The sequence below is a fragment of the Chenopodium album genome, chromosome 24, assembly GCF_948465745.1.
Source record: "Chenopodium album chromosome 24, dcCheAlbu1.1, whole genome shotgun sequence".
Taxonomy (NCBI): Eukaryota; Viridiplantae; Streptophyta; class Magnoliopsida; order Caryophyllales; family Amaranthaceae; genus Chenopodium; species Chenopodium album.
The window spans coordinates 4,153,690-4,177,475 of NC_137857.1; the positions used below are offsets into that span (position 1 = coordinate 4,153,690).

Sequence of the window (23,786 nt, forward strand, 5' to 3'; positions counted from 1 at the left end):
TTAAATTTATCATATGATATCAGCATGAATGCATGATTTATATCAAGTAACCTATTTATTATTTAGGGTGAATATTATAATTTATTTACAAGAACATAATTTTGGAGAGAAAAAGACGTACTATTAGGTCTATTCTACAATAGTACCCTAGTATACTACTATGTCTACGTGCATAACGACAACTATTATCAAATTTTAACGGCAATAATTATGGTTAAGATACTACTCCATGATAACCAGGCAAATAACGGAATATAACGGCAAATATTTTTCATCAATACCACTTATTTTACGGGTAGTGACTAGTGACATACTAACGACATTCATGGGCCATTACACCATCAATTATTGTTATTCAAGATCAAATTTTTTAACTTTTGCCGCCCCCTATCTACAAGGAGTCAAGGACTACAACAATGATCGAATCTCTCGTAAATTGTACGGACTACGGAGTATTAAAAAATGACATAAAAGAAGTTATACAGATATATCGTTTCGCAAATACAACAATTTATGATATACTGTAATAATTTTTTAGTTGATCCGTTTGGATGTAATTTTAAATTCTATCGTAGTTTGATTTTTATACCGTGTTAATAAATTGGTTTAATTTTATAATATAATTAATTTTAATTTTAAAATACATTTCATATAGGAGTGGATATAGGGGGTGTCCAATTATAGGACCAATATTGCCCTTTTGGTTTGACTAGTTAAATTTGCCTAAACAATGCAGCAAAGGCCAATTGCAAACAATTAGCTTTTGGCTTAACAATTATTATTATTCATATTATTGGCCTTCCTATATGAGATTTACGTTCCACCGTTAATATTGAAATATTTTAATTTTGAACCTCGATAAATTTTAGAGTGTTATCATACTTCTTTTCAAATTTCATTATCAACATGATTATTAACTCACAACAAAGATCGTAACTCCAGCCTATCCTAAAAATCCTAACGTTTCGAAAATGAGGCCTATCGGCCATTGTCATTTGAAACGTCGTAGTTGAGCGTTCTTGCCTTGCATAGCCAAAAGTTGAGAAAATACTTGCTCTTTTCGCATCCAACTCAACAAATATTCCCCTTTCACAAACCACCACTTCTCACCAATCAACAATCAATGGAGTCATCTACTCGTACGAGTATTACTTTTTCATGTGGCTTTCACATTCAATTTATCACCTAGCTAGTGTTGCTACTCTCCTACTTACAAAGTATTAAAGTCCTTTTTTTTTACTCTTTCCATTAAGAGAAACATTTAGTTGCAATTGTGATGGTGAGTTTCGAATATTCTTACTAGTACAAATTAACGTTACGTCAACTTTATTATTGGTTTACTTTTTATATATAGTGCAAATACGAAGTATATTTCAACGACTTTTTACAACATAAAGGTTTCGTATTTTCAAAGTGAGTACAAAGCTAAACTACTCCGTATTTTATTACTCTATAAACCAGCCGAACGGGGCGTGTAAAACATATTAACATATCCTTTATCTCTAAAACTATCACTTTACAATTACCCTAATATACATCTCAACTAAAATCATGTACACGCGTCTAGTTTTATGATTGAAATAAAGAAGTGTTATACGTACAACAATATTATATTACTACATGCAATTGTATGTATACAATTGAAAATAGGGGGTTATTTTATATATAGCCCTTAGGGCTACATATTAGCATTAAATATACTCTTGAAAATTGTATAAAATAGGAATTCATGACAAAAACACGCGCAAATCAGTGTGTTTTTGTTATGATTTTTTTTCTAGAGTATTTTTAATGTTTATGTATAACCCTTAGGGCTATGTATAACATTTTGCATAAAAATAATACAATAAGCAAAATAGGGGGTTATGTTATATATAGCCCTTAGGGCTACATATTAGCATTAAATATACTCTTGAAAATTGTATAAAATAAGAATTCATGACAAAAACACGCGCAAATCAGTGTGTTTTTGTTATGATTTCCAAAATTTAAACAATTTTCTAGAGTATTTTTAATGTTTATGTATAACCCTTAGGGCTATGTATAACATTTTGCATAAAAATAATACAATAAGCAAAACATGCAATATTAAATTTGCATGCATGGCATGCCTAGTGATGGAATTCCTCGCTAGAAGTAGTTAGCAGCAAAGATATATCAATTTATGCATATCTAATTTTCTATCACTAATTAGGTAGAAACTTTTAGAATATGACCAAAAAAAAGTCAAGCATAATTTCATCGTCAAACTAGAATTCACATGTACATTGCATATTCTATGTATTACGCAACTGCCATATACTACATTACTACGGAGTACTATATACCTTGTACATACAATACACAACTAGTCAATTAATTATGTCGATTTAGCTTATTGCAAAGAAAGTAGAGGAAAGCACTCAAATCAATAAAGAAAATTAAGGTTGATAATACTTTTAATTTTATTTTGTTTTTTTTTTATTAGAAAATTTTATCTTCTCGTAGTATTCAAAGTTTCAAACTATATGAATGAAAGTTGGGTGAGCTGACTAACAAAATTGACTTCCTACCGGAAGGTACGAGGTCAGTTCCTCCAATAACGAACACACCTTAAAGAGAATTTGCTTGTATTCATCTTAGGGCCTAATCTTTTTAGCTTAAATTCAGTTAAGTTCAGTTCAGCTTTAATAAGTTCAGTTCAATATAATTCAGTTCAATTTATCTTTATGTCTAATAATGTTGATAATGATAATTAAAGCCAAATTTCATACTTTTTAGCATATATTACGACAACGATAATAATAATAATAATATTATTATTATTATTATTATTTTTTCATAAATACTTTAATATGTATTTTTGTATATACACTTATACATAATAATAATAATAATAAATAATCAAATATCATTAATTCGTAGTTAAAAATCACTAATCAATAGTCAAATAGTTCAGTTCAGCTCTAATAAGTTCATTTCAGTTAAGTTAAATTAAGTTAAGTTCGGTTCAGTAAACTTGAACAAGCCCTTAATTCATACTTTGATCTGCTCATTTGCAAGGCTACAATAATTTCATATGACTCAAATTTAAAAAGATTCACTTCAACTATATTTGAACTGAACTCAAACAATGACCCGAATCAACACATCTTTTATACGGAGTATATTAGTGTGACATAGTGTGATGCGTTAGTAGATCATCAAAATAGGTAACGAATCAAACTTTTTAGATCTCTTTGACGCATTTAAGGAATTCATATTATAAACATAGAAATATATTACAAAGTATTACCTAAAATCATGACGTAGTTTTAAAACTCTTAATCACTCATATGAGCAACAACAACATAAAATAATTAAAAGTACCAACATTATATACTTTTTAAAAAGATTGACCAACACCTATCCACATAAACAACATTATTAAAAATATATTCTCCATTTTTATTTAATATCTGATTGTTTTTAATTACATAATCCACATTAGACTAGGTCTCGAAAGAATAACAAAGCAAAGACTAGTAGCTACTCGTACCACTTACCACCCACCCCCAAAAATGCAACTCAATAATTTCTCTTTTATAACCCCTTTTTATTTATTTTAAGCCAAAAAATTAAAAAAAATATATAAATATTTTAACTCTTTTCTTCTTTCTTGTTCATATTATACACAACCTTATTATATAAATTTATTACCCTTATTTTCCAAGACTCTGTCTTTTGGAATTAGTTGAGAGTTCTTCCACCCTCTTTTTATTTTATTTTCACTTTCTCTCTCTTCCCCACATTTTCTCTCTCTAAAAAAAACTCCATTTTTATCATCAATGTCTTCCATCCTCTGTTCTCAAGGTGTTTTCTTGGCTACTGCCATGGCTGCTGGTACTGTTATTCTCTTAGCTTTTCGCCTTCAAAAATCTCCTTCTTCTCAATTTCAAGTTAACTCCATTCCAATTCTTCGTCCTTGTCTTTCTTCAGGTAATTTTTAATCAAATTTTGATAATTTTTTTAATACTCTGTTTTTTTTCCCTCTGTTTTCCCCTGTTTTTTTTGAATTTTTTTGAGATTAAATTTGATTAATTTGAGGAAAATTAAATGTGGGAAATTATGAAAACAGGTGAAAGAAAGGGAGAAAAGAAGAAAAAAAGGGTGAGATTTGCTGAAGATGTTGTGGATCCAAGAAGAGATAATGAAGAATTTAGAAGGCAACATAGTAATAATATTTTAAGAAAGATTAATAAAGTTGAAAATGATGATAAAAATAAGAGATTAATGCCTGCAAATCGAGCTGCACTTTACCAAGGGATTATTAGAGATCGTGTGATTCATCGAGTTACATATTCTTATTAATTAATTGTAATTTGATTATACTCTTGTCTAATTAATTAAGTAATATTAGTTGTGAAATATTTGTACAAATTAAATTTTAATTTTCCTTGTTTGGTGGGTGGAAAAAAAAATGTATGATTTTACCTACTTTTAGGATTTTTACTGTGAGAAAAAGAGGGGAGAGTTTGATTAACTTGCTAATCAAGTTTTTGGGTTTTTGATTTGGAATTCTAATGAACATGTTAGAAGTTGATTCCCAAATTTGTAATTATTTAATTACTCTTTGTAATTGTTCATTGAGAATTAAAAAAAAGGGTGAATCTTTTGTGAAGTTTGTATCATATGTGTATTTTGTATATACGAGTAACATTTTTTTTTGTCTTTGACGCAAATAATATGATCAGATTATTATGATGATGAGGTAAAATTGCATGATTTCTTTCCTTTCTTTGTAAAAGTTAACGTTTTTAGTAAGTTAGTTTTGACTAGTCTAAATTATTTTATTTTCCATTCTTTTTCTACTTTTCTTGTATTGTTAACTGAACCTCTATAATAATGGTGGAGTGTAATTTCAAGAAGTTTACCACATCAACTTGAACCTAGACACTAGTTACACCACTTTCCACAAATCTTCCAAGAATAACGTATCAACGTGACTATTATTTTCACTCATTTACTAGATGCGAGACGTTCAATGTGAATTATATTATTTCCCTTCGTTTACTATAGATGCAAGTTGTTTAATGTGACTATTAAAACCAAGGTCAAAAATTGTTTTTACATGATTCACATACACCCTGAACCCAAATACGGAGTATGACATTTTTTTTTTTTGAAACAAACTAGCTCCATTAATTAATTAAGGGACAAAGTGTCCATAAGTACATACGGGGAGACATCTTGGGGACAATGATTTTCCCAAGTCTGTTCAAACCAAAAGGAACTAGTTTAGCTAGATTATGAGCAACGGTGTTACCATCACGTTTAACATGAGACCAATCAACAGACATGAAATCCGAACAAAGAGCAAAAATATCACCAAGTACTCCATCAACCTCCACTGACATTGAGTTCTTTGAGAGCTTATCAATAATCAACTTGCAATCCGACTCCAACAGGACCTCAGAGAAGCCATACCGCTTCCCAATTTTTAGAGCAAAAAACAAAGCTTTTGCCTCGGCAATTTCAGGCGACCAGAATGCACGACATCTCCTTGTAGCTGCCACTAATACTTTCCCTTCATGATCCCGAGCTACAACCCCAAGTCCAACCCAACCCTCAACAGCGAGACACGCATCTGCATTAATTTTAACAATGTGGGCAGGGGGAGCACACCATTTGCTTGGGCTGGGAGGAGGGCGAAGGCCAGCAGCCCCATAGATGCGAGTAGTATAACTCCCCTGTTCCTCAACAAGCCTAGCCACACGCCCAATAGTTACTGCATTAGGTGTCATCTTGTTTTGGAACACCTTACAATTCCTATCACCCCAGATGCACCACGCTAAAAACATACCTCGTTGAACAAGTTTCGGGTCCAGATTTTTCCAGCTTATCACCAAGTCGCACATAGTGGTGAAATCACCCCATTTTGCCATCTCAGAACACGAGCATTCCTCCCACAATCCCTGCACTCTACAGCAGTCCACAAAGGCATGACTTACTGATTCATTTGCATAATTACACCAAGGGCAGCAAGCATCAGTAGTTAAGTGGCGATAATGCAATAAACTCTTCACTGGGAGGGTATTTGAGCACAATCTCCAGAAAAAATGCCTAACCTTTGGGGTCACATTTGCCTTCCATATTTCAATCCAAGCTTGGTGAAAGAGAGACAAGTCACAACCTTTCCCCAGCAAATATGCAGACTTCACCGATTACTCTCCAGATTTTGAAAAAGCCCAAGTGAGTTCGTCTTCCTGATCACGTTCGGGAATAGGAATCGCCAAGATACATTCCTTATCTCTTTCATTAAAATGATCATCAAGCAAGTCAAACCTCCACTCCTTATTGTCATGGTCAATTAAATCACTGACTTTTGAGATAGCTGAGATTTCTTCACTCGAAATGAGTCTTCCATCTGCATCTGCTACCCACGGGTCAGCCCACACACTTATGCTCTTACCATTCCCCACCTTTCATAGAATCCCCTCCTTAATGATAGCTTTGGAAGACCATATGCTGCGCCAAGAGTAGCTGCCTGCCAAGCCGAGAAAGGACTCTAAAAAGTCCGAATGAGGATAGTACTTTGCTTTGAAAACACGCCCAAGAAGAGATGAAGGGGCTTTCATAAGTCGCCAAGCTTGCCTTCCAAGAAGAGCATCATTAAAGACACTCAAATCTCGAAACCCCATTCCCCCGAGACACTTGAGAGTGCACATAGAGTCCCAATTTTTCCAGTGAATTTTCCTCCTCCTGTCTTTTGAGCCCCACCAAAACCGAGCCATTGCCGAGTGGATTCGTTGAATGATCAAAGCCGGGAACTTGTATACACCCATTAAATAAGTCGGGATCGCTTAAATGACAGCTTTTAAGAGAATTTCCTTACCCGCCCTCGAGAGAAGCTTCTCTTTCCACCCTTGCACTTTTTTCCAGATTCTATCAAGAACTGCCTCAAAAATAGCTTTCTTAGAACGGCCAATGATGGTCGGAATACCAAGGTATTTTTCATGTCTATCAACCTGTCGCATATGTAAGATCTCCAACAAACCTTCTCTTCGCTCAATGGGAACCCCTTTACTGAAAGAAACTTCCGACTTCTCATAATTAATTTTCTGCCCGAATGCTTTTTCATACTGGTTGAGAATATCAACTACAATCTTGTATTCCTGTCGGTTAGCTCTGGCAAAGAGGAGACTGTCATCCGCAAATAAAAGGTGAGAGACCTCGGGCCCATTACGACTAGCTTTAGCCCCATGAAGGCTACCTTCTTGAACTTTATTCTGTAACATACTAGAAAAGACATCAGTTACCAGAATAAACAGATAAGGGGAAAGAGGGTCCCCTTGTCGAAGACCCCTAGAAGGGGAAATCGAACCACATACTCCTCCGTTAATAACGAAAGAGTAAGACACTGAAGTCACGCAATCCATCACCAAATTAACCCATCTACCATCAAATCCCATTGTCAACAGAAGCTTTTTCAGAAAACCCCATTCCACTCTATCATATGCCTTACTCATATCGAGCTTCATAGCAATCGCTCCCTTCTTACTCTTGCTCCTATTTTTCATAGTATGAAAAATTTCCAGCGCAATAAGAGCATTATCAGTAATAATACGATCCGGAACGAAAGCACTCTGATTCTCAGAAATAATGTCAGGGAGGATATTTTTGAGTCGCATCACAATACACTTTGACACCAATTTATAAAGCACATTACATAGAGCAATAGGGCGATACTCAACAGTAATAGTAGGGGACTCAACTTTCGGGATAAGGACAATGTTAGTATTATTTACAGATTTCGGGGATGAAAAACCATGTAAAATGCTACTAACGAAAGAAGTCACCTCATTACCAATAATATGCCAGAAACGCTGATAAAACACAGCATGCATACCATCAGGGCCAGGGGTTTGCACGGGCTCATTTGCTTCAAAGCCGCAAGAATTTCCTCCTTTGTGAACTGCTTAGTAAGCTCTGAATTAATCTCGGGAGAGATACATGGCTGGATATTATTGAGGGCATCCTGTATGTCAACAGCAGAAGGGGAAGACGAGGAAAATAATCCCTCAAAATGCTTAGAGATTATTCCCTCAATTTTGTCCTCATCAGACGACCAAACTCCATGTTCATCAAAAATACCTTTTATAAAATTCTTCTTTTTTCTTTGGGAGGCTTTATGGTGAAAGTATTTGGTATTTTTATCCCCATCTCTGACTTCGGAGACTCTGCTGCGAATGTACCAGTAGGCTTCCAACTTCTCATTCAAGTCCTCCAATTTTTTCTCGAGAGCAGCACACTCACGAATGGTCTCATCTGATAGTCTTCGAAGTTGGGCTTGGCGCAATAAAAATTCAGCATCATCAATTTGCTTGTCCAGTTTATGAAACATAATTTGTGTGAATAATGTAAAACTCCGACTACAATTGAAAAAGTACGTAAGAAAATTGTGCAAAGTGCAATTCAACAAACATACAAGGTAAGGATATTAATCATATAATTAGAGCTATAAGCAATATTTTAACTTTTAAATGTGAAACCATCTAATAAAATTAGCTAAGTGAGCTGGCCTATAAAAAAGTATTAGATTTAGCATCATAAAAGTATTATTTAACTTGATATAACATGGGAAGTTACATTAAAAATGCTACTCCTATGACGATTGAAATTGGAGAGTAGTAATTTTTGGGGCCTTATTAGATAATTTAATAACATAAGATGCTTCTTTTAACCCTACACTTTGGTGGCATGTCTCATTATCCTAATTCTTTTGAATTATTATTTGGTGAGAATGCTAAAACACATGGTGATTGACCAATTGTTGGCCAACATATACAATGCTCCATAGTAGGGTATATTATTTTGATTAAAAAAATACTTATAATTTGAATGATTTTAGCCCAATTTAGTCTAAAACTATATACTACTCCATATATGTACAGACAACACAAATCAAACAAAATTTCACAAACGTGTTTATACTAACTATAAGATTTAAAATTTTAAATGTTTATACAAGACTAATGTTTATACAAGACTTGTACCAAATTATGAATTATGATTCCTTTTTGTAATATGACTATCGTTTGGCAATTATTATACAATAGCTTGTTATTACCTAAATACTACAATCTATTTAGCCAATAAAAAATTATAAACAATTTGATTGAGATTTTTGATTGGATATGACAATTTCTGAACTTGAGATATGATCATTTCCTTGTACTTGTTCGCTTATTTCTTACTTGATTTAATATCTAATATAATTATAAAGTCTAAATTATTTTATATATAATCATAGAGCATAATTGATTTTTTTGTTAAAACAAAAAATCCAATCCAATTTATTTGCACCTTAAGGCAATTATCATACATGTCGGGAAAAATCTATACCACCCTTATCCCTACTTTATTTGAGAGTGTAGTGGATTGAGAAACTTTCCTTTGATTTTGTCCATTTTTTATTCTTCTTTTTTAGGGGATAACCAATGAAATTATTGCTTTTTTATGTTTTGTACTTCAATTAATATATATTTATTTCATTTGAAATGATTTGCATTGCAACTTTATATTAAGCATAATGTAACTTGGTAATTGATGATTGGTGTAGAATTAATTAAATAAATACCACGAGTTTGTGTAAAAGATCATAGAGAGTAACTATGTACTTGGCCAGCACAACTTTAGCATAAATGGTACGAAGATATCACACTAGTATTAAAATAATAAAATTACATGCAGGAGAATAGGAGATGCAGGCATATCATGAAGCTCATCTCCCATTTTTCTCGTGAATTTCTTACTCTATCAACTAACACCATTGAGCTTTTGCACATACATCTATGGCTCAAAAACCTACCATCTAGTTCTAGTATCATATGTTCCTCCGTCTACTAAAAATTACCACGTATTGGCTGTATACTCCGTATTATTTTGAATTGTCTAATTGAGTTTGTTTCATACCATTTTTGGTAAGTTTTTCCACTTGATCTCTTGCTTATTATATGCTCCTCGAATCCTCGATCATCAGCTCAATTATATGCACATCTTAGCCAACGAACTCATGTGCACAACTTATCCTAGGTTTTTATAAATAAATTAAATGTGTACAGGGCAACAAGAGAGAATGAAAACAAAAATTTTATAATATATAGTGACCAACGTAATTAAATTCTAACAAAAAGTGCATCAAAATTAACTATAATTGAATATGAAGTATTGTAGTATGAATTATATAGTCAATTTTGGCTGAATTCCTCTAAGCAGTTAATTGGACAATTGAAATCAATAATACTTGTATATTGTAATCATACATATGCATCACCTAAAAAAGCCATTCATTAAGTTTCATATGTTTATTGTATAGTTTGCAATATCAGTAGTCTGATAATTACTTCTATATATGCATTGTGGCCGATTAAATACTTGCTACATGTGAAGAAATATGTCAAGGATGTCAATTAACTAGTACATGAGACCCCCATACCCCATGTGTATCCATGTGTTTGCACAAGTAGGTCCATGTAATTTCTACTTTTTTTCATTTTCTTGAAATCCTCGTGATATTTTTTAAATAATTGTACGTCTAATTATTATAGTCTAGGTTTTTAGTATAATTCTTTTGATTCCAATCAAAAGTTAAAACTGATGATTAAAGTATTAGGTTTGTTTTTAATTATATTCTATCATCCCTCCAAAACCCATGATGAGGTACCTCTAGTCATATTGATTCTTGGTACTAATGTACTATATATGTCAAAGAGCAACGAACCTAACCAAAAGATTAAAGTCCAAGATTAACTTAAGTCGACACCTTACATCCAAGAGACAAGGCTAGTTTCATTTCTCATGAAATCCACTTTGCTTTATCGTAATGAAAAATACATATTTGGCGTATAACCTAAATTAGATAAGATAGATGAAATCATGAATTAACATAATATGAATGAAACTTTTCCTAGAAAGACATTGTAAAGAGTAGCTTAACAAATTATTCTAAATTTGTCGCATAAAAACAACTAATCCCGTAGTTTCTAAGAAAGTGTGCATTGGATCAAATCCACTAATTAAATTTATACACGTTCATTTTGGAAACACATTATTGTACAATACAAGTCAATTAACTTATTACGTTCTTTCTATTTTTTAATTGAAAAATATGTCATGCCCTCCACTTTGATTTTGTACACACACAGGACACGTGGCAAGGAAGGGTTGGACACAATTATCACCCAAGGGGAACATGCAACACGTAGAAGAAGACGAGCTATTTTATTTATTTACTTGTAACAAAACTAACAATAACAAATTTAGTATTGGACTATAACAAGTCAACAACTAACTAACATGATTATTTATAAAGAAATAAAGAGAAAAAAAAAAGGCCACACTCTAATATGTGTACATAATACATGTATTAAAAATTGCTTTCATTTAATTGTCTCACATACAAAATAAATTCAACTATATTTTTGTCCCTATTTCTTTCAATTTCGAGAAAGTTTTGTGTAGAACGGACTCACGTGAGTCCAGTTTATAACATTTAAATACACCACCTCCATTTTCTCTCTCCTCCATTTTTACAATCCTTCATTCATCACCATTATTTTCACATTTTCTCTCCCTCCTCATTCGGATCCTTACCTCATCATAGAAGCTTCCTTCTCCTTCTTCAATGGCGGACTCTGTTGAATGCAAACCTCGACGATCGCTGCCACCATCGCCGCTGATGAAGAGGAGGAGACGAACACCGCTCTGGCGCTCTCAATCTAACGAGTTACCAGTGAGAAAGTTGGAGTTGTTGGATTCAGTATATATGTATCTTTAATGCTGTTTGATTTGCTGTAAATTGCAGTAGATTCTTCGTTTCTTTAAGTTTATCAGCTTTTTTTTTTATCAAAAATCGCACCTCGAAATTCTGGAAATGAAACTCAAACAGAAATTGATCCTTCTCATAATCCAAATTATGTAACTTCTTGAGCAATTCAGATCTTACAACAACAAAATTGGTGAATATAGTGTTTGATGGAACGTGTTTCAATGATTGGAAGTGTTCAATGACGAATAATTCTTTTCAATTGTTCGTGATTACTTTTCTATGGACATTTCAGAAAGCTCCAACAACAAATTATATGCCTGACCAATATTATCTAATTTCTGATACTGATTATTTAATACCTGATCAATATTATCTAATTTCTGACCAATATTATCTAATTTCTGATACTAATTATCTAATGCATGATTAATATTATCTAATTTCTGATACTTATTATCTAATATCTGACCAATATTATCTAATGCATGACCAATATTATCTAATTTCTAATACTTATTTATCTATAATATCTGACCATTATTATTAATATAATTTCTTAACTTTTTTTTTTTTATTTTTTTTTATTTTTTTTTTTTTTTGTTGTAAGATTGGACTCACGTGAGTCCATTCTACACAATACTTTTCCTTCAATTTCAAACCCCATTGATTATGGGATGTTATCATTGTCTTCTGTTTTTTCTCCTTACATTTGCGTGTTTGACATTGTAAATTATTGCAACGTGTTATGAATCAAATTCAAGAAAAGACATAAACACATAATGTATAAATAGTATAGTAGCAATTAAAATTACCGGTTATAAAATTTTATTGATAACCATCCAATACTATTATACATTTTCAACATAGATGAACCTATTATATGATTCGCCGACTGGATTTACTTTTTCATTATTCATTATGTATTTATTAATTTTAATCAAAACTTACTAATATAGAATTACATTCCTTTCCAACTCTTAAAATGAATTTAAAAAATGGATATAAGAAATGAATATTGCTTTTTTTAAAAATTTATATATATATATATATATATATATATATATATATATTTTATTTTGGTGTAGAAATAGTTATAAAAAAAAGATAATGATCAATGTAAAATTCAATTATAAGTTATAAATACCTCGATCTAGTTCAATTATTTTATTCAAAGTGCTTTAATTTGCTTAACAAACTTTTCTATAAGTAAGATTTATTTGCAAAACAATAATCCATACTAAATTAATAATTGGGGCCTATTCTGATTTACAAAACTGAGCTGAACTAAATTGAATATTTTATGAGAGGAAGAAATTTTGAACTAAACTGAACTTAAGTTGAAAAGAACATACCCTTACTCGTATTGTTTATAGTGTGTTTAATAAAACTTTCCCACAATAATCAAAGAGGAACAACATTTAAGATGATGAAATATTGTCTTGTGATTGATCCACTTGCCCTTCCCCCCTAGCCTGACAAAACCCATGTGATGAGACTAATGACCACAAGAGCCAACCTCAAAGTAGTTATATCCTTACACCTTTGTCACATTTCATAACAAAATCATAACTCACAATTGTTTTTCCTTATTATAATTAATTCTATGTTTGTTTTTCTTGTGAATAATTATTAATTTAATGAGTAGCATACTAAGAATAACAAATAATAATTCTTAAATTAGTAATGTTACAGGTAAGATATGAAGTATTTGAGGGTCCATTTGCATATTATAGTTGAAGGCATGTCTAAGGCAAGTTAATGACCCAATTCCTCTACTAGTTGTGAAGGTTTATTGTCGGGGCATTTTCTTATGGGATACCCTACCACAAACCACTCCTTAACTAGCATTGTAGAAATCTTATTGACTCCTGCAGTCCTGCATAGTGGTTGCATAATTTATGTCATGGCGTACCCTCGGCGCAGTGTTTAACATTGGGAGTGCATCCGCTTAAAACTGTAGTGTTTGTTTCATCTACGAGGCTATTAGTGTCATTGAGATTAAATATTCTCGATAACATTGTACATTTAAAGACAAATACGTAGTATAAGACTTTTAGTATAAGCTTTTATAAAGACAGATATAAAAATACAATGTTTTTAATAATTTAAAAAAAAAAAAAAAAACATTGCTAGAATTTATTAAATTTAAATAATTCTTTTACGGTTAAATTATGATAAACGGGTCTGAGCTACATCTGTCATAACTATTCACTTTATACAACCAAGGAGGTTCTAACTCAAAATCATATGGCAATAAGAGGAATAGCCCCTTAGCCTTATAAATTGTTTAACAGTTTAACTTTTTCTTTTATCAATGTAGGTCACTTACATGTGATGATACTTGGGAGGTTTATTCTTTATCAAATTACAATTACATAAAAATCTTTACAAGTAACTTCCAAAGTAGTCGGCATAAATGGCCAGAACATTATTTTTTGACACATTACTCACTTAATGTCTTAATCTACTCGTATTAAACAGTCTTAAACAACTATAGTAAATATAAGTATATAACAATAAATCATGTGATTGATAATGTCCGGTCTATTTTATATGTCTAGGCCCATACCCTACTTGGACCACTAACATAAAAAAGAACTCTTGCACAACTACATCCAATAGTATTAGCCCTTTTACTCTTTTAGGGACAAGTTCAGGCCTTCAAGGGTTCAAAATGGGTCCTTTACTTTTTTTTTTTTTCCCTTAATTTTAATTTTTTAATTTTAATTTTATTTTAATTTTTATTTATTTTAATTTTTTTTATTTTTTGGGGAAACCTGTCAAACTTTCTGTGCCATTCCTTAAAGAAATTAACAACCTACCAACATAACAATTACAAAAAATTTAAAAATTAATAGGGCTTAGAGCCTTTTAGACAACACATGAACATCCTACAATCCTACTCCCATAAATATATTTGCATACCCAAGTTTAAAATAACTTAGGACAAAATATTAATCAGTTTTAAAATAATTGCAACATGTATATTTTTTTTGGTCATAGAGTCTTTCCCACCTATTAGGAAGGACAAAAAGCCAACCCCTACGGCCTACACCAACAAACCTACTTACATCAAAAGCAACTGTAATCGCAACAATTTTAGTTTTACATTACTCATACACTCCGTATAATACTTGTGACCAGCAAGACACCAACATCGAAATCCCTCAAAATGAAAAAAGGTACCCACATCAGAATTACGTCAAATCTTAGACACTTAAAATTAAAGGAATATTTCTCATATGTCTCATATTATTCTTCACATTTTCCTTTCTCAATCCAAAGTATCTAATTAGGTTTTACACTTTTTTTTTTTCTGAAAAATACAACACTATTCGATCATTTTAATACATTACATATATCTTTTTATATTTATAGAATTAAAATCTTACACTTTATCACATTGAATAAAATAATACGGAGTACAAAGTATATCGATATATTATCATCTATCACATTTACTTTTTCAAAATAATACAACGTCTGGACTCTAGACTCTAGAGTGCATGAATTGTACAAAATGCAACAAATAAAGATGACCCAAATAATGTTAGAAGCATAAATTAGCCCAAAGGAAAATGGTAAAACCCCTAAAACTCTTATGAAGGCCCATATTGTTTAGAAAGTCTAAAAACTCCATTTTATTTGGAGTAACTAATTCTGAAAAAAAATCGAAAAACCCTATTATTTTCTGAGCTAAGTTCAAGGAAGTGAGCTTTGATCTTTGTAATCAATCAGGTAACTTTATCTTTCATGATCTGCTTTATTTTTAATACTTGAATATTTAAATTGTTAAACATAAATTAGAAAATGGGTTCTCAATAACTTGTGGAAATTAGTGAAATAAATTTGATGGGTGTGAAAAAATTCGATTAGTAATGCTATTTTGTTGAATTCTTTTGGGAATTTTGCTTGGATAATAATCTGGGTATATGGGTTATTGAATGATTAATTGGAACATAGTGAAAATGTAGATTCTGGGCAAATGTTAATTTTTCGTTGTAAATTCTGTGATTAGAATTCAATTTTAGGGTTCTAGGATGAATGTATAGGTCCGTATTTTATTTAATTTTGGCAATAGCTGTTTTCTGTATGAGATTCTCTTCAAAGTTGCAATTTTAAATTTGATGCTTTGTATGCCCATTTAAATGAATGGAATGGAAGGAATGGAATGAGGTTGGATACTAGAAATTAAGTGAATTAAGTTGCAAAGCTTCTCAATGAGCGATGCACTAATGATTTCGAAGTTCATTCAAGGCGCTTGCGAGTCATTGATCTTGATAGGTGTTATAGTTGTGCTATTAGAGGACTTTAGTATTTTTTGGGTGGATTGATATTAGTATAACCTCATAAGGTTGTGTTATAAATGCTGTGGTAGTTTTTTTGGGTGGATTGATATTAGTATAACCTCATAAGGTTGTGTTATAACTGCTCAAGTATGCGGTAATTCTGGACTTCTGATAAAGCTCCACTTGGAAGGTCTTAGCGTGCGTTGTTGGAGGCAACCGATTGACAATTGGTAAATGCTTGCATATGGAGTATGTTCTATCTGTTGATTAATGGGGAGGAGTGCTGTGAGTGAGTAGTCCAAGTACTTGAACATTTAGTATCCCATCCCCATGTATGTTACCATTTGCAGGATCCATATTGGGTTGGTATGAGTATGATATTTCGAAATATATGCAAAGATTTTGGCTAGTATTGTACACAGTACTTGGGCTTATTAATTTTGATTTCTTTTTCATTTTTTTTATGGGGGAGGAGGGGGGGGGGGGGGGGGGGGGAGTTGTGGTGGTGTGTTGGGGATATAGTAAATACTACTTACATAGTCTATATTGGGATTATGATGCTCACTTAAGTTCCACTGTCGTCTATCCTTTTTTGAGAATAGGAGTGCTTGAATTATTTGAGTTGGCTTAAGAAACATTCAGTAAAGGTCTCACAGACTTTTGTTTTAGTAGTCGGACTCTTGTTTACAGTGTTAGTTCTGGTTAATCCCGTGGTGATCAATAAAGCTTATATATGCACCTAACAGGCTAACATCTCTCGGCTGAATTGTATGTTTGCTTGTGAATATAAGGGCTTCATGGCTCATGCGTCTGAGATTTAAGTTTGAATTTTGTAACCGAGCCCTAGTTGAGGAAGAAGGTTGCTAATTTTATAATATCGTGTTTGATCTTTGTCAATCACTTTAGTGTCTCTAGGTCAACACAGAAGGCAGCAAAGTGAAAATTTTCTGTACATGAAAAGGCCAACCTAATAAGCGTAAAGTACTAGAATATTTCTTTTCCTGGGTATGGCATCCTGCTGGCATCACTGCAGCTATGATTCTGCTCACATTGACAAGGCATACAATGTACATTATCGTCATATTTCTTAATCGATCTGATAATAACAGTCTTTAATACCTTACACCTCTTCCCTATCCTCTGAGATTTTATAATGGCTGAAATTGTCCTTTTTTCGGTTAGTGCTACCACATTTTCCAGTCTGGAATGCCTGACGTGCATTTACCTAAGCATTGTTTGACAGTCTGTTTTAGGAGTAGATTGTGTCTAGCCTCTATGGCTTTCTATACTGTACGAGTGTAGTTTTGTAAAATTAAGACATTTTGCAGAGATATTAGAACTAGCAGTCCTCCGGCTTTGGAAACAGTTTGTAGAGCTAAGTAATGCTAGCCTATAGTTATTAGACCATGGCTGAAAGACAAAATGATGAAAGTTGTGAGATGAAGTCATAATGTATTCAGATATGTTAACTCAGGCCTTATTTGGGGGGGGGGGGGGGGGGTGTGGTTGCTGGATTCAGGGATGCGAGATTTTGAGTTTAGTATTGGGGAAAAGGATATGTTCAGCACTTGCTCTCTAATTGTAATTATTAGCCCTTGAATAATTTTTGGAGCCTCTGGAGAAAATTTGTCAAATCTTCAATTTCAATACAGATTTTCTTGATACGATAATGTTCTAGTATCTTCATTGATTGCATCATTTGCTTGAAAAGCACAACGCCTTGTCAATTACATAATGCAAAGTATAAGTGGAACTATCGTGGACTATAGACTTGTAGAGCATGTATTCTCTTTGTGCTAAACTCATTATACTAATGAAACTCCATTGTTTACTGTGCAATATATTCTTTATTTGACATTGAAGCACCTGCCAGGCTGTCTTCGTGTGTAAGGTTTATATTAGATGTTTCTTAGTGGATCTTGAAACATGTGTTATGGTCTGCCTTTGGCACAAATATTCTGGAGATCAGTGTGACATTAAGGTTGCTTTCTCCAATTTAGGGAAGGGGGTCATTTGAAAAATTTTCTTACAAAAATTTCAAATGCAGTAACCATGAAGGTGCGGTCATCAGTAAGGAAGATGTGTGAGTTTTGCAAGGTGGTCAAACGCCGTGGTCGTGTGTACGTACTTTGCAGTGCCAAAGCCAAGCACAAGCAGCGACAAGGCTTCTCAACTTTTGCACATGAAGGGCCCGTTATAAACACGTATGTGATCCACTGTATCCCCTTCCTCTGTTTCAGCCTATATCTTTTGTTCAGCTGATGAAGTTTGCATAAAGAATTGAAAATCTAACTTTGGGTAACTAATCATTCGTCTTGGTATTTCTTCTTAGTAAAACAATATTGAGTAAGCTGGAAGCTTGCCCCTCCATGTAGTTATGCTTGTTAGTGTTTACTATCTGGTTTTTCATACAAGAACTATCACTTGATAATTAATACTTGCAATTACTGGAGTCAAAATTGTGTAGCAAATGATAATGAAGTTGTTTTAGAGAGATTTTTTTTTTGGTATGAAGTTGAGACATTATTTATGTAAGTTTAAGTAGCTGCCTTTCTCATTTTGAAAGCACCAATGGCGCTCTAATAACTTGTCATATTGAACATGCAGGTCTGCGGATATAAGCTCAAAGCCATTGATTTCAAACAGCCCAAGCTTGCGCATCGGTCTGGCATCTGCTTTGCCTAAAGTACAGCAGCCTGCTGCATTGTTTGGTTGGAGGGATGCTATTGCTTCGCTTCTGTTCAAGAAAGGCAATTAAGTAATTAGGAATTGTGAAGTACCCAAGGAAATTATATACTCTGAAATTTCTGTTACAATTGCATAAACTTTTTCTAGCTAATGACAATTTTGTACGTATCAGCCATAGTATTTCACCTTTTTGTATTTGCTTATTCTCTGTTATGTCCTATGCTTTGTCATCTCTTGCTCTAAACTACTCATTTCCTCCCAAAATTTAAGGAGCAATTTGATGAGAATTGTGTATTTTCTGCTTACTATATTTTTGCTGTTAAGAAAATACTATGGAACCTAACTTCCCTAAGTTGTCAAACTACTTTGTCAACTTCTTTTTGTTGGGTTGATCTTAATTCATATTTTTATAACATTAACTTTTTGATTTTTTCTAATGTCATTATTTTGATTCATTACTAACACAAAGGTGAAACCGTGATATATACAAGCCTAAAGCCTTGAGGATAGAAAATTACCATAAGTGCCCAACCTTTTATCCTAGATATTGAAGTTAACAACCAAGAGTTTCTTCTTTTATTTTTGTTAAGGTGATAAAGTTGTGTTCTTTACTTTTTCTTTTACTTTTCTTTTTCTTCTCATTAGTGATTAACACACAAAGACTTTGTTCACCCTACTTGGCTACTTGCTCTATAAGACATTGACTCTTTCCACAAATCAAGTCAAAGATTGAGATCTCTACTTATCTTTATCCTTTTTGTCTTATGATACAATAATTAAAATTGCATTACCTGTGAATCTGTGATCCTATTTAATTACACACTTATGGATTTGGTGGTCCTCTTTTCAACCAAAAACATAAAATTACTCTTTTTTTTTTCAAGTTTGATCAGAATCGATAAAGATTACTAGCTCGAAAATGACTAGCTTGATGTCAACTAATTGAGTTACTAATCACGGATGTAAATAAGTGACACTGAAAACCCGAGATCAATTCTCTTATACGTGAATACATTACTGCCTTTTCAACCCCCTATACCCCCCAAAAAAACTATGAGTGTGGAGTAATATAATTTACTAGTAATTAATTTATAAAATGGATTACTTACTATGATAATTGTTGAAGACTTGAAGAAGATAGGACAGAAAACGACAAGCCAATTGAACTACTCAATAACCCAAAAGGCCAAAGGCCAATCAAAACAAAACTCAGAGAATAGTATAATCCAATTAATCTCATCCAGCTCTTCTACAATTGATTCAATAATCTGTCATCATCAAATATTTTGTCTTTCTGAATTCTCAATTATTTCAAAAATTCCCCCAAAAATATAATTATCTATACTAAAATCAGCTCCATTAATTTTTTCTTTTTCTTATTCTGGGTTTCTTAAACCCATTATTCATTCAATTACACAGATTGGTTTCTGGGTTTGTTTCAATGACTGTTTATGACTCTTTTACTTCTTGGATCAACAGCTTCCTTGCTTGCATAGGGTATGCCATCTTCTTCTATTTTTCTTTCTGATTTCAAAGTTCACAACTTTTTTTTAAGTAATTCATTTTATTAAATAATTGTTTATTAATTTATGTACTGTATTTTCATGATTTTATACTGTTATTCCTCTCTTGGACAATCTTTAGGATATGGGTTTTCTTAAATGATTTTTTTTACATGTATATGCTGTGTTTTCACTGAATATTTTTTTTTTTTTTTTTTCGGTGGGTTTATTGTTGGAACTGTAAATTGGGACTAGTTGATATTTTAGCTGAATTGGAGAATGTTAATGCTTGTTAATGTCTTGTAATGGTGATGGAGGTAGTTTATTGACTAAGTAAACTTTGTGGCTGAATTAAACTGCAATGTTGTGTATGAAAGGAAGCAGATTTCTGATATTCAATCTGCCAAGTGCCAACTTTCACTTGCAATTTGAACTAAAATATGTCTGATTTACCATGTACTTCCTTGTGACTGTCTCAATTTGAAAGATTTTTTATGATAAAAGATTGGCCCTGCAGGCTGCAGCTAGCTAATTGCTTACGATTTAGTACTGAGAGTGTCACTGTGTGATCATGTTCGATTTCCGTAAATTGCTGATCTCGAGAACGATTGATTTACAACTTGCTAGACTGTTGTTGATGGGTGTAGTTGAGCTATATGAAATGAGCACAAGAAAGAACATTACTGAGTATGAGGAGTAGGTTGTGGTTGTTTTGGCCTTGGGAATTAAGAATTAGATTCATGTTTGATGAAAGAACCCTAATAGGAATAGGTTCATTTTTTTTTAACTAAGTGGTGGTTTCCATACGCGGTTAAGAGCCCTAAGAGGCAAAATCATCTATGCAAGAACTCATTGATTATCATAATAACACCAAATGTGTTCAATTGTGGCTATATGCATGCCTGTATCACTTATTAATTACTTCCTGTGTGTGCTAGCTGAACATTCCTGCTTTTCACCAAGTCAGCAGTACTCTATTTCAGCTGCAGTTTACTGTTTACATATGGTGCTATCTGTTAAGTCATTGTAGTTATGTTGCTCTGTATTCTGCAACATTTGCGATGCTGTTTTCATTTATTTAGTGATCTGTCGAGTTCTGTGTGCCAATTTGATGGTTCTTCATCCTTTGAATCGAGTGCAAGTTTTATGTTTCCCTTAATTTGATTGAGTGTTTACGCTTATTGCTGAGGAGTGACAACTTTAAATTATAATTTGTTCTATATTTGAACTGCATGTTACCAGTCAATATATCACATCCGTAGGGCTAGGCTACCATTCAAAATGAAAACTAGCAGGATTACAATCTTCTTTCTGTTATAAGTTGTCATCTATTTATCTGCTTGTTGTATGTTTAGTTGTTTCAGTATAACATTTAAAATCTAAGTACTCTAATCACAAGTGCAACTTGTACATTATTAATGTCATACTACTGGTGTTACCTTCGAGAAGCAGTTTAGTATGAAGTCGTGAAAGTCCCTTGGGAATTTCCATATATTGTGATGCTTTGGTAGTTTAGGTTTGGTGGGATCTTTTTTCTAGAGAATAAGATGAGATTTTAGTTACTATGGATGCCAGAGATCTAGATTAGTACCCGTTTTTATTTTTCTTTTGTTAAGAGTTACCAAGGAGAATCAAACTTCTGTATACAATAACCCCAGCTCAAGGGGAGGTAAAAATCAAACCCTTAACTCCTTGATTGGAAGGTGGGAGCTCTACCATTGAGGTTCCACTTGATTCTCACATTGTTGTCCATGTTAATTTGGTTGTCTTGCATTTTGGAGTAATTCCTGAATTTCTTCAATGAATCCAAAGTGTTATTTTTGGTGAACAATGAATCCAGTATGTGCTTGTACATATTCATGAATCTGTTTTGGACAGAGCAGTAGCTGTTTGGGAGGCTGCACAAAACCAACACACACTCCTGTAGAAGATTATCCGACAAAAGGACTACGATGCCAGGGACCGGTGGTGGAGAAACAAAATCTTTCGGATGACTTTTGGGGTACCAGCACAGGTGATTTGGAAAACCCAATTGGTCTATCACAACGAAGCCTTTCTTCACTCAGTACATCGAATGTCAGTTTTCTATCTGATATCGGATCAGCAAGCATGCACTGCCACACTGATTTCGTAAATCCTGGCAAGTTTTTCTTACTGTACATTTCTCTACTGGAAGCTCCTCCTTCCATAAGTCATAGTTGTTTTTCTTTTTTTTTTTTTTTTGGCAAGCGAATCATTCCAAAGGCTGTAAATCACTGCTTTCATGACTTTCTCGGGGGATTTTTTTTTATTTTTTTTATGATTTTTCATGTCTGCAGGTCTTCTTCTCTGGACTCAAATCCGTCTTCAGTGGATTGGAGCTACAAAATCAAATGAAGATCATCAAACTGTAGGACCGGCAATCAGGTAATTACCTTTCTAAAGCACATGAAATAAGTCACATTACTCATCTGCTGATTATGTTCCTCTCCACCCCAACTCCCTTCAAATGCTATTTCCTATAGTGTCATTACATATACTGATATACGTATCAAGACTGTAATGAAATTAATAAAATCTAGGGGCTCAGGGTTGAGAAGCAAATGTGTAAATAACTAGAAGCAGTCTATCTTTGCATACATCTGTTAGCCTTCGTTTATTTTCATCTGAAAATCCTTATTTGAACTTATCAATACACATTTGATCTTACTCAACCTGAAACTTGGGTGAACGGAGTAAATCTTACTCAATTAAGTGACTTCGTTGAGGGTTTGGTGTGCTGAGTTCTAAGAGAGTAACGAATAACTGATCATTCTTAATAGTTAATACATGCATATGACCCCAAGAATTGTTCAGCTGCGTCTTTCAGTCGTTAACAATATGGAATATATTATCTTACCATCATAGAAACATGTGTTTCACAGTCTAAATGCTACGTATGACAGCTTGCTTAGCTCCAGGGAGCGATTCAGGCGGCCCATCCCTTTATCGGTAAGCTTTCTTTTACAAAGATTGGCTTTGTTTCCATGCTATGACTGTCAGTTGGTGCTTACAGTATACTGTTGTTGGAGTGGCAGGAAATGGTAGACTTTCTAGTTGATGTATGGGAGCAGGAAGGATTGTATGACTGAAAGATATAAACTGTAGATAACAAATTTCAGTTTCTCGATACTTCGAAATGCGGAATTCTTAGGAGAATATGTAAGCGAAGAAGCCCTATAACCAATGTATAGATGTTGATTAACACAGCTAATTTATATAGCCATGTATGCTTTGTTTTTCCTACTGTAGTTCACAACGTTCATTTCCAGTTCTGTTGCTAAATTTCGTTGTATTATGGACTGGTATTTCTCATTTAAGTTCTTAAATACAAACAAAGATCAATTAAGCATGTGGTGATGTTACTCAAAACATACATCTACATGATATATTTTGTCTAAGAACACCAAAAATGGTGTTAAATAGTGATTTCTCCTCCATTGCCAATTAAGAGTATATGTGTCAATAAGCCATTCAGATTGGATTTGGTTTGATATTTTA

The 23,786-nt window shown here is 33.0% G+C and overlaps 2 protein-coding genes and 1 long non-coding RNA gene across 4 annotated transcripts; all 3 read left to right on the forward strand.

The window, feature by feature from the left end:
- Positions 1-3,712: 3,712 nt before the first annotated feature.
- LOC145612543 (uncharacterized) lies at positions 3,713-4,591 on the forward strand. The gene is made up of 2 exons (XM_081667895.1): positions 3,713-3,957; positions 4,097-4,591. The coding sequence occupies exons 1-2, from the start codon at positions 3,807-3,809 to the stop codon at positions 4,327-4,329; spliced, it is 384 nt and encodes a 127-aa protein (XP_081524021.1). The 5' UTR covers positions 3,713-3,806; the 3' UTR covers positions 4,330-4,591.
- Positions 4,592-15,375: 10,784 nt separating this feature from the next.
- Positions 15,376-19,180, forward strand: LOC145612386 (uncharacterized). The gene is made up of 3 exons (XR_014106594.1): positions 15,376-15,526; positions 18,125-18,281; positions 18,685-19,180. It is a non-coding gene; the product is annotated as an uncharacterized LOC145612386 (long non-coding RNA).
- A 788-nt stretch (positions 19,181-19,968) lies between these two features.
- LOC145611895 (uncharacterized) lies at positions 19,969-23,527 on the forward strand. 2 transcript variants are annotated; one of them, XM_081667278.1, is made up of 5 exons: positions 19,969-20,262; positions 22,151-22,407; positions 22,586-22,673; positions 23,171-23,237; positions 23,324-23,527. In XM_081667278.1, exons 1-5 carry the CDS (start codon positions 20,207-20,209, stop codon positions 23,375-23,377), a joined length of 522 nt encoding a protein of 173 aa, XP_081523404.1. In that variant the 5' UTR covers positions 19,969-20,206; the 3' UTR covers positions 23,378-23,527. The 2 variants fall into 2 exon arrangements, with proteins under 2 accessions (XP_081523404.1, XP_081523405.1); XM_081667279.1 differs by having other exon boundaries at positions 23,192-23,237.
- The last annotated feature ends 259 nt before the right edge of the window (positions 23,528-23,786 follow it).